This window comes from Gallinula chloropus (genome assembly GCF_964237585.1).
Source record: "Gallinula chloropus genome assembly, chromosome: 26".
In the NCBI taxonomy this organism is placed as follows: Eukaryota; Metazoa; Chordata; class Aves; order Gruiformes; family Rallidae; genus Gallinula; species Gallinula chloropus.
In genome coordinates, this window is record NC_140111.1 from 3779892 (window position 1) to 3791776 (window position 11885).

At 41.6% G+C, this 11885-nt stretch overlaps 2 protein-coding genes across 2 annotated transcripts in view; both read left to right on the plus strand.

Moving 5' to 3' along the window:
- PLA2G4C (phospholipase A2 group IVC) overlaps positions 1-8647 on the plus strand; it is a gene marked incomplete at its 5' end in the record, with an annotated part of 28406 nt that extends 19759 nt beyond the window's left edge. Inside the window, 7 exons of the mRNA XM_084275389.1 lie at positions 699-825; positions 958-1082; positions 1237-1287; positions 2846-2941; positions 3931-4085; positions 5885-6053; positions 6672-8647. Of these exons, the coding sequence (XP_084131515.1) occupies positions 699-825; positions 958-1082; positions 1237-1287; positions 2846-2941; positions 3931-4085; positions 5885-6053; positions 6672-6841 (893 nt within the window). The 3' untranslated portion in view covers positions 6842-8647. The remainder of the gene's footprint in view (positions 1-698; positions 826-957; positions 1083-1236; positions 1288-2845; positions 2942-3930; positions 4086-5884; positions 6054-6671) is intronic.
- Positions 8648-10029: 1382 nt separating this feature from the next.
- Positions 10030-11176, plus strand: LOC311201346 (olfactory receptor 14I1-like). Its single transcript, XM_084275723.1, has one exon. It carries the CDS (start codon positions 10157-10159, stop codon positions 11093-11095), a length of 939 nt encoding a protein of 312 aa, XP_084131849.1. The 5' UTR covers positions 10030-10156; the 3' UTR covers positions 11096-11176.
- The last annotated feature ends 709 nt before the right edge of the window (positions 11177-11885 follow it).

Below are 11885 nucleotides of genomic sequence, written 5' to 3' on the forward strand. Positions count from 1 at the left end.
TGAGCTTGACTGAGTTCAGGAAGCATCTAGATGATGCACTCAGTCACATGCTCTGATTTGGCTGGTCCTGTGTGGAGCCAGGAGTTGGACTTGATGAGCCTTATGGGTGTCTTCCATCTCATATATTCTGTGATTCTATGATTCTATGAACTCTCGTATACATAATGATTTGTGAGACCTGGAACATGTAGCTGAAATAAATACTGTGACATCTTGGAGGGATACACAAGTGTCCAACACACTTTACTAATGGGCTTCTGGGAAGGTGGTGCTACTGCACTTTTATGTTGCTGCTTTTTAAATTCAAAATGGGAATGAAGCACATGAGGCATATTAGAAAATTCCCATTTACTCTAAACTATATTTGTGTTCCTTCTCATCTACTTTGTTTCAAGGAACTTTTCTTCCAAGATGAATGCAAAGGCCATCTGAATCCTGGCATGGTTTTGCAACTGTCCAGGTGTGAGTGCCCAGTGTTTGGAGTTTTATTGTCAACAGAGTCTGGAACCACTTTGGCATGTGGTTCCTCTCCAGCTTAAACAACCTCTTTAGGATGAGAGGAATGATGTCTGTGTTTCTACAGATTCCATGGAATTCAGGGGCTAGATCTTCACTAATTCACATGTCAGTTACTGTCTCATCAGTTCTTTGGTAAGATAAATTCCACTCGGATGTAAATTTTGTCTTATCTTTCTTAGACTATGTTTCAGACACCATCATGGCTTATCAGTCCGCTCTTCTGCTACTAGACCTTCAGCTGTGTGCTCTAAATGGGAGTGATCCTAAGGAAGTCTTCAATAAGCTGCTGAATTTATTGTCAGGCAAGTGAACGATGCTGAGATCTCTAAGCATGTAAATTCTCCGTAACCTGTTTTGACAAAGAGTGATTCCTTTGTTGTTGTGCATTCTCATATTTTCCTTTTCTTCTTTCCTCTCTTTTTCACAACAAAAAGGAAGAAGTGCAGCCTACCAACTGTGCCTTGAAATGCATGATACCTGGGCAATGAAGACAAAGGAGGAAAGAATGAAGAGCTGTGCTGACCTGGGCAAGGAGATAGAAAAGGAACTTAAAAGCAAGTATTGTACCTTAGTGCTTACCATAATGGTGATGCCCCTGCCAGACAGGTAGAAATGCCCCCTTGCATTTGTAGTAAAAAGTTGCCCTGTAGGTTGCTGTCTATCTGTTTCTTTAACATGACTGGGTTTTGTGCTTTTTCTTCACTTGATCTTCTTCAGGCTTCCTTGTAGAAGACCGTGTTCTAGGACTGTTGCCATCGAAGCTCATAGGCAAGTTGCATTATCTTTGGTTACTCTTTGTATTGCATGTGCTCTGGAGAATTCCTGCTTTGCAGTTTCGGGAGTGGGAATTCCAGTGTAAATCTTGGGTGCAGCCACTGTAAGGAAGACCTGGTGAAAGCCATATTGAAGGATATGGGCCTGCCAGTGGTATTCTCATCCAGGGAACAGTTTCCAATATCCACAAAGCTTTCAGGTATCACAAAGGCACTTAGAACCTGCCTACTTAATTATCTAAGAGACCTAATCCTGAACAATTACTGTTTCCCATCTATCTTTGCACCTGGCTGAACCTATGTTGTCAGCAAGACTTCTCAGACATGCCAAACTGATGGAGTACAGGATCTTGGCAGCTGCAGATAGTGGATTACTAAATGGATTGCCACTGGACAGCTAGGGTGACTCCATTTCATGTGCTGCTTGGAACTTTCAGCACTAGAGAAATTTTGAAATAAAAAGTCATGAGCCAGGGCATCCTAAGGCAAAAACTGGGTTTCCTTTAACAAGCTACTCTATTCTTTCTGTGATTTTATTTTCAGCTAATCATCATTTCTGACCTTTTGTCTAAACTGAAGCTTGTTTTCAATCAACTGAACTCTTTTAGCTGACATCTGCAATAGCTAAGAGACTCACTTGTGGGTGAAATAAGTGTTATTTGGATTTATTTCAATGAGAGCACGAAGAGGTCTAAGAAAGATACAAATAAGTTGCAAAGATTTTACACTGAGATTCCTCAATTTCATTTGCAATATTTCGTTGGTACATCACCTGTTTAGATCCAGGGCTCTGCTAGTTCCATCAGCCAGAGTGTACGGGCCGCTTTTGTACACTTCCTTCTTGAGTGAACTGACTGGTACTCTGCAATTAAAGCTGGACATTGGAGACAGGCCTATTTTCTCTCCAATGCCTGTTCCAAGGAATGTGTTCACAGATCACGCCTGGATTGTCTCTGTGCACACAATACAGTCCTCCAAACTCTTTCACTGGGCTGGTCTTCATACAGTCTCTCACGCGGTCTCTCGATGGCCTCATGACTTTCAGCTGATAACCCCTACCTCATACAGGCCATTCTCCCAGGGTGTAGCACGGCCCTCGCTTTATTCAGGGCACTTTCAGTTGGAAAGAAGATGGAGAGAAATTGTAATCCCTCTGAACTACACAAATGCTATAAGAGGCCCAGAAAAGACCATGCTTCACTGTTGTGCAACACTGATGTAACCAGACCATTCCAGAGCCTGCGAGCCTCATGCTTGGTCAGCATGTCAGGTAGTGCAGGGCCCAAATCCTGTATAGTTTGTGTCCTGAGTAGCTTATTCTAATCTGTTTCAGTTGTACTGAGATTCCATTGTTTCATGTTAATTATCTGAACTAGAAGAAAGCATTGTTCTTCTTCCTCTGAAGCACTCAACCCTTGACCCTAAGGCAGTTTGTACGCTATCTGCATAGTTTTCTTCTAATGCCACGCATCTCCCACAGATTTTTGTCTCACCAATGGAAAGGTGAAGTTCCCTAGGTTCAACTATATTCTCAATTTGTTGTCTCTTCGCAGGCTCAATGTGGAATGTCAGTAGCATGGTGTTTAAAACAATCCGATGTGTCTTGACCTGGAGATGGGGAACGACTAATAATTTCCTTTACAACTGCCGTAAGAAAATCCCATTAAGTGATAATTTTTTCATATTCAGAAAATATGGAGTGGTTATGCCATCCAGCTAGATCTATGGGGCAGAATACCTGGGCTTTAGCAGATTTTTTATGCTGTTGGTGTGATGTTAAACCAAGGAAACTGTCTTTGCCATTTATCTTCTTAAAACATTGAGTCAGACAGCTTTTTTCCTTTTCACAATCCACTGTCTTCTAATAGCATCCCGTTATGGGCAGTTACCCACAGGATTATCACACACTACTGGAATCCAGATCTGCAACATCATTGCAGATATATTAGCTCAGTTCTGTAACCTAGTCATCTAATGTCACACAAACTACCCTTGAATACAAGAGATGACAGCATTCAGCTGGAAGGCTCAAAAATAAAACCTATAGGACTCCTGTACCCTTTTGGAGGAGAATCTGAAGAACACAAGATTTTCCTCCTAAGGAGTTAAAATTGGACAGCTATGTTTATGAAATTGAGATGTGCTCCTGATGTATGAGCATGAGTAACATTAGTCTCTAGATTCCATTGTCTGCCTTAGCTGGAAGTTTACTCACAGGAACAGCAGCTTTGTCACACAGCACATAAGTAGAAACCTGCATTTATACAGGTGAGGTGTCATCATCTCGAGCTGGCACATGCATTCATTTATCTGTCTGCTCAGATACCTGAAAACTATGGGTGCATTGTTCTAGTGGTGGGATCCCATGACTTTCAAAAAGCCCATCAGGAACTCTAATCTGCAACTGACCACAGTCATGGAGGTTGGTCAGAGGGATTTAGATTCCTCTTCTGAGAAAACAGTTGGACTTCAGGTTGGGGAGGAGAGGAAAGGAGAGGCAGGTTTTAACATGGTTTTGGGGTGCATTATCAGTGAAGACCAATGGACTCTTTTGGGGCTGGTCACATGTATATATATTCATATATGCCTTTATGAAATCTCATTCTTTTTTGGTTTTGTTTTGTTCTAATTGAATTAGCCAACATTCAGCCCTCTTACCTGGTCGAAAATAAAACAATCTCTTTGATTGATGCTGGCCTGGCAATAAATTCTGCCTATCCTCTGGTCCTTCGAGCACAGCGGCAAGCAGATCTTATAATTTCCTTTGATTTCAGCGCTGGAGATCCTTTTCAGGTATATGTGTGGCTATGCCTTTGGAGAACCTCCTTTTGGGGTCATTGGGTTGGGGACATTCATCCCAGAGAATCTCATTGTGTTGTTGACACAGAATTCTTCCATACTGGGGAGGGATTAGGTGGCGGGAAGTTTAGTCTCTCATAATAATTCAAAATGTGCTGGGATATCTCAAATTCCCATTCCTCTGTGTATTTTCAGTGTGGTCACTTTAGGGACGCAGGAATCATGGTGGCAAGGTCTTGCACAAGCGTGGGCCAGGCTCCATGGTGCTTGGGACAGGGCTCAGGAAGGCCTGAGCTAACTGCCAAGGGCCAGCTGCTCCTAAGGCAAAGCAAACCAGGTGTGGTAACAGAGCAGGCAGGGCAGGGCCTGGACAGCCAGTGCCTAGTTTCACAGGATCCGAGTGAGACACACAAGGAGGGCTTGGAGATAGAAGTCAGGTTCAAGCAAGGGTTGGAATCATCAGGCAAGTTTGCTGTGATGAGGCAGGTCCAAGGTCGATTGGGGAAGTCAATATGGGCCAGGACAGGTGTCAGGTCAGGTCTGCTGAGGGTAACCAGTCCAGTGATGGCTGGGCAGGTTCATAGTGATGGCACCGTTCTAAGGTCAAGCGAGGAAGTCAGCCTTTGGGGCAGGGCCCAGATCTAGGAGGCAAAGGCACAGGTATGACTGTGGCTGAGTGGGAGACCAGTGCACCTAGGACACAGCTCATGTTGTGGACTTAAGCCTGAACTTAAATAGAGTTCATGGCCCCCTGGGAAGGATGTGGCTTTACCAACTCATCAACAAGAATAAAATAAAAGGGGTTTGGAAAATGTAATTCTCCAGGGAAGAAGAGCAGGAACCCTTATTAGAGGTAAGTATGCTGCCATTTGCCGTCAGATGCAGTGTGTGGCCATCTGACAGCAGATGGCAGAATACTTTTTGAAAGACAGTATTTACAGCAAAATAGATCTTCTACCTTTGAGGAGACCTCCTATCAGTATCTGTAATTGTTTTGCTCCATTTCCATTTGTGTAGGCTTTTTCTTCCTCTTATAGTCCATCTCCTTTCTCCTTTACTAAACAAATTAATTACAAATGAGGGTGAATATGCAATCCTGTTTCTGTGTAAACCCATTCAGAGAGGAACAAGAAAGACTCACAGGTTGTTTCTTCTCAACGCCTGAACAGCTGGGAGTAGTATTTCTCAGGTAGACTATAAAAAAACCTCATTTTGTGCAATCCCCCAACACAACGGCAGCCCCAGTCAATGCTTTCACCCAGAATGAAAGTTCATGCATGCCTTGTGAGTCAAATGAGTTAGGGTCTCCCTTTGATGGACAGATGGACCTAAGCAGCACAGTGTGAGTTTTGAATTTTGTTAGAATGGTAGAGCACCAGGAGGAGTTGCTTTGGAAATCAAAATTTGTTCTAGAAGTCTGTGAACCAGGTGATGTCTTCAGAATCCTTGATAGATGCCAAATCCCTTTAGTTTTGATATCTTTCAGGTTCAGCCTCATGCCTTTCCTAGGTGTAGCTGTAATTTCTTAAACAAAAGTTCTTGCTAGAAGAGATGCTGGAAATGAGTGCTTGATTTTCATTTATATGCTAGACTTAGCCTGTTCCTCAGAGGGAAACCTAGGAAAACCTAGACTTCTAAATATACTTTATGTAACAATTAACTGTAGTCTAAGAAATGAACCATCAATATGCTCTAGCAAATAATTTTATTACTAGAAATAGGACTGCTTTACTCTAGGAGTTCAGAAACCTGCAAACTAACTAAAAAATGCATACAATTTCTCTGTGTCTCAGACTATCAAGAAAACAGCTGCATACTGCCAGAAAAACCATATCCGTTTTCCCAAGATAGAGGAAAAGGAATTTGATGTGAATAATCCTTCTGATTGCTATGTCTTCCGAGGAGGTGACTCATGCCCCACAGTCATGCACATTCCACTCTTCAACAACGTGAATTGCTCTGGTAACATGTGCTCTGAATCATTTTGTCCCTGTGTATTTTCACTTTGTGTTCTCAACTTCCAGTGCCAAATATTTCAGAGTTCTTTACTCAGCACTGCTGCCACTAATGCATGTAGAAGAAAACAACAGGGCAGGTTCAGCGGTTAACACCAGAAGCTTGCATGTGCATTAATGCACTCAGCCTCTCAGACAAGTGATGTATGTCCTGATTGATAAGGATTTTACACTCCACTTGGTATGCTGTGTAAATCAGTGCAATTAAATTGTGGTCCTTCTCTGAAGAGGAGTTGGCATCACATTCAGAAACCAGAGGCTCCATGTCTGAGATATTTACCACTGCTTCCCTTTCTAGTTATTGGTGAAGATCAGGCAGGTCCAGAGAGAGCTTTAACGTCCCTCTCTCAGACAACTGATGAAGCAGGTAATGAAAGAGGGACTTCCAGACTCTAACTCCTTTCTCTTCACTGGCTACAGCAGAATCTTAATGTCATGAAGAACTTGTGTAGGAAACTTGCAGATATTCAAGGGTTAATGTTTTTCTCAAGTCCATGCATTTCTTGAATGATCTTGTAGGTTTTTATTTGGCATTTATTTACATATTTTGTCTACTCTTTTCTAGGTGAGATAGAACAATACAGAAAAAGGTTTCCCACCTTTTCCAAGTCTTTCCCCAAAGGAGACGTTGAAGACCTCCTCCAGAAAGCGGGGTTGAATGTATCCAACAATCGTGGGAAGATTTTGGAAGAGATAAAACGGCTTGTGACTTCCCCTCATGCAAACAAGTTCTGAATGCAAGCCATTTTTTTTATTTCTGTATGAGACAATGAATTTATGAATTGCTAGTACTTGTAGACTTTACCCCACTGTGCTTTTAATCTTGGCCACTTGATGTGTTGGTCTTCATAGTGTGCTCTGATAAACTGTAATGTAGATTTCTCTACCTCAGTTCGTCTCTAAGTTCCTCTATAGCAAAAAGAACTCAAAAAGTACTCGTAGGAAGTGAATCATTTCACACATTTCAAAAGTATTTGTGAGAATGAAGTGGCCTGAGTTTCTGAAGGGCTAAAGAGGCTCTCTTTAAAATTGGCTGAGATGGAGGCACTGGTGTTTGTGAAGTTCTAGAAATAACAAAAAAACCTTAAACTAATAAAGAGGAAGAAATAGGGAAGAAGGAGAAAGAGCAAGAGAGAGGCTTTTCATAGAAGGATCACTTAGCAGGCAGCATGATAGAAAATAATTAGATAGACAAGTACTAAATAAACATATTAAAAGGGAAAAGTAACCACTATAATTTGTGCTTTTGACAATGGAAGAGTCACAGTAGAGGAGCCAAGAAGGAGATAAAAAAACATCCAATGGTCAGAGACTTACAAATAACGCTGGTAAAGCTGGTGTGTCTCTGCACAAGAAGAGGATGTCTGTCTGTATGAACCAAATGTGAGCTAAAGCTGGGCTGTGGATTGCTCACAATACTAGCGTTTCATCCTTCTTTTTTCTTCAGTATTTCTCACTTGTTCATATTTCTGCATATTCTGCGTATCATATTTAATCCTAACCATATATTAAGCATATGAGTTATAGCTTGTTCCTAAAGGCAGCCATGTTTGGTTTTGTCCCACTGTGTACTGCAAAATCAGAGTCAAAGAATGCATCTGTAATAACCTGGCACTGAACGAATATATCTGTGGCATAGAAAAAAACCAAACCAAAACTCCAAAACCAAACGCCTCCTCTGAGCTGTCCTGGAAATCTTTAGCTTCCAAGTGTTTTCTTGTGTTCAGACTGAATTAAAAAACCAGGAAGTTCAAAATAAAGACAGTGTGGTGGGCTGACCCTGGCTGGAGGCCAGGTGCACTTGAAAGACGCTCTATCACTCCCCCTCCTTATATACCTCCAAATACCAATTCATGGGAACTGGAATGAGTAGTTTATCTTAAATGATCTGTCTTGCAGGATAACAGAGCCAAGAGAGGCAGGGTGACTCTTTGTGGACTAGAGCCCCCATCCTCTAAAAGCTTGTAGGGGCCTGTAGAATCCTGGTCTCAAAGGCAGCTGCCCTGACAAAACCGGGCATTGTGCTCAGGTGGCTTCCTCACTCATTAAGCCATCTGGACACTGGCCCTGCAAGGGGAGTTCTCTGATAAACAGGAAACAGTTTAGTTTATCAATTCCCTGATAAACAATAAACTGTCCTTATCTGATAAGGAACAGTGACAGGCCAGGGGGGCTCTGTGGAGGCAGAGCACTTCTTGCTAAAGTCCTGTGTAAAGCCACTGAACAGGGTCATTGCTCCATCAGCTTGCAGGGGGAAGGTGTGTGTCAAATGACAACCTGGGACCCACATTCCCCACTGACTCATTTCCAGAATGCTCTACAACCCCATATATGGGTAGCAAAACAGATACAGATTTGGGATGTCTGCTGCATGCCTGACATCCAAGGACCACAACTTTATGCCAATTTGTGTTGGACTCCTTGGTAGGGATTATCTCAGTATTTTTTCTCTCTCTCTCTTTCTCAATCTCTCTCAAGTTCTAACTTTGTTCTTCACACATAAGATTAACAGTGTTTCTGATTTTAATAAATTCTACTAATTGTAATCCATTGCTCCAAATACATAGTGTTGTGTGGTTTTGTTTGCAAGCTTCATAATCATACTCACTTTTAAGAAAAGTTGCACTTTGTGTGGACCTCCTGGTTAATTGCTGTTATTCCTGAGTACTGCACAGATTATAGAAGCCAGTCTCAATGCTGAAGTTGTTAAAGGGGATTAGATAAGAGAGGGTTAACCTAGACCCTAAGGCAGGTCAAAAACGTTAACACTATATATACCTATCTGCTGGCATGGGACAGACAGGTTTGAGAGAAGGATTGCACCTAGACTCTTCTCTGAAAAGGAGTTTAGAAAGCAAGGGGGTCCAGTCTGAATCTCTAATGAAAGGCTCGAGAGTTGAGGTAAGTAAAGACAGGGAGAAACCATTCAGAGCACACCAGAGAGAGAGAGAGAGTCCTTAGGAGATTCTCCTTGGGAGGAATAAATTGGCACCTCAATGCTTCGGCCTTGTCATCCCTCAGAATTTCCAAGCCAACTAAACACAAAGCAGCCAGGAACCAGCAAGGTAAGTATATTGTCTCAAAGGGAGGAAGTAGACAACTGTTGGGGATGAGGGAAAAGGACAGTGAACAAGGATTTAGCTTCACCTTTGGATATCTTCTTTGAATTTTCTGCACCATATAGGGTTACAGAGGACCTAAATATTTGAGCTCCCATGTTTTCTCCTAAATGGGTCTTTGAGAGCTGTAGAGCTGATTTGAAATAAACATGATATTCTGTTCCTTAAAATTTTCTATTGCATCAAGACATGTCATAGTGCTTGCACATTCAAATGATCCCTTGGGCAGGGACAGGCTGCCAAGCATCCTTTGGTATGTCTATCACTTTTGGATTTATGTCTAAATTACCCTAGGGAGCTACAGAAAATGATAGCCACTTCTTTACAGTCCAGCATCAGACAGAAATTTTAAAACAAAGATGAAAAAATATATAAATTTAGTGTTCCAATAAAAAAACCCAACCAAATAAAACAAGATAAAGCCAAGCTAAATCACCTGATAATATTAACATGCCAAGAGGAAATCCTTTCCTTTGTTACAGTGACAAGACAGTCAACTGCTGTTGCCAGATGTTGTACTATGAATCCATATCCCACTAGCAGGGGGGATCTACATCCAGATTTCTAAATGAGACCATAGCTGGATTCCCAATTTATGAAAGGCCTTCTATTAGCAAGTTGTTTTGACTTTGTAATAGAAGAATACACCACAGACTAGCTTTGCACCTGTGCTTTTGTGCAGGACTCCAGAGTGCTACTCCCAAGACTGAAGCGAGACATTAAAAGACTTGTTTTCTTGCTGCATTCTTCATATCCCTGCAGTGATGCTGTGAGGCAGATGTACACAGCTCATTCTAAGGTAAATTGGTTTGTATCTACTTCTTTAAGTTTATCCTGACATTAAGGTATAAGGTGACTGCATCTTTCATATCTAGACTGCACAAATCCTTGACTTTCCCTTCACAGTTTCCATCAAGACTCTAGAAAGAAGATGTTTAACCAAAGCACTGTGACAGAGTTTCTTCTCCTGGGATTCTCTGATACTCAAGGAATGCAGATACTCCACTTTATATTATTTCTGGGGATCTATCTGATTGGCCTGGTGGAAAACTTTCTCATCATTGTGGTCATAGCTGTCAATAACCACCTTCACACCCCCATGTACTTTTTCCTGATGAATTTGTCCATCTTAGACCTTTCAACCATCTCTGTCACTCTCCCTAAGTCAATCGTGAATTTTCTATTAAATACCACAGCCATCTCCTATTCTGACTGTGCTGCCCAAGTCTTTTTCTTCCATGTCTTTGGTGCTGCTGATCTTGCTTTACTCACTGTCATGGCATATGACCGTTACATTGCCATCTGCAAACCTCTTTACTACAAGACAATCATGAAGAGGACTTCTTGCATTTGCATGGCAGCCAGTGCATGGCTCAGCTGCATCCCTTACGCTGCTCTCCACACTGGGAACACCTTTCATTTATCCTTCTGCAAGTCCAACATCATTGACCAGTTCTTTTGTGAAGTTCCACAGCTTCTCAAGATTTCCTGCTCCCATTCATACATTAGTGAAGCTGGAGTTCTTTCATTTAGCTTCCTTTTAGCTGTCATCTGCTTTGCTTTTATAAGTGTGTCCTACATTCAGATTTTCACTGTGGTCTTGAGAATTCCTGTCAAGGAAAAACAGCGTAAAACTTTTTCAACCTGCATTCCTCATCTCATTGTGGTCTCCTTGTTTATTAGCACTGGTTCTTTTGCATATCTTAAGCCTGTTTCCAGCTCCCCTTCAGCTCTGGATCTCACAACTTCTCTTCTCTATTCCGTGTTGCCATCAGTGATAAATCCAGTCATCTACACCATAAGGAACAATGACATCAAATCTGGCATGAGAAAATTAACCATCCACAGATTATTATGCAGAAATAAATAATCAATCTTTCTCCCTTAGATGTCCCCTGAATTCTTGGTAACAAACATTTGGTTTTCCAATAAGGGACAATTTATGTAATATTCATCCTTTTTAAAGAAGATTGTTAAAAGAGTTCATTATACATGCAATTTTCACTTCCTCATGACAGCAGCTTTTGCAGAACGATATATCAGTATTGGAACAAATCCAGGGTAATGCTCACAAATACTTTAGATAAGCCTACCTACCTACATCTCTATTTCACCTTCCTTCTGCTTTATAGATGCTTATGGAGCATATAATCAGCTATTGTAAAAAGGGACATGTCTAAGATTGTGTGAGAGAGACTGCATAAGAGGCTGGGACATTTCTTTGCAAACATGATGTGAAACCCAGAGATATATTTTCATGGTGTCCATTTTGTTATGTCACCACTGGAGTGTTTGTTGTTCCTTTACTGTCTCAGGTACATAAAGTACGATTGTGACTAGAGTGCAAGATGTGCATCTGTGTCCTGATCAGTTTAAATCTAAATAAATGACTGTTCACAAGATCTGCTTTGTAACTCATCCTAACTACATGTACTGTACATTCCTTTCTCAAAGTAAATTATCACTCCTTTCACCTCCTCCTACCCTCAGTCCCAAACCCTAACATGGGTGTTTGACACCAATTCCTTCATTTTGGCTGTCCATGTGCAGGAATCACTGTAGCCTAATTTTTAGCAGCTGAATCATTTTAATTTGTTGGTGTGGTGAGCTGACTTTGGCTGGGTTCCAGCTTCCCACCAACCCACTCTATCACCCCCATT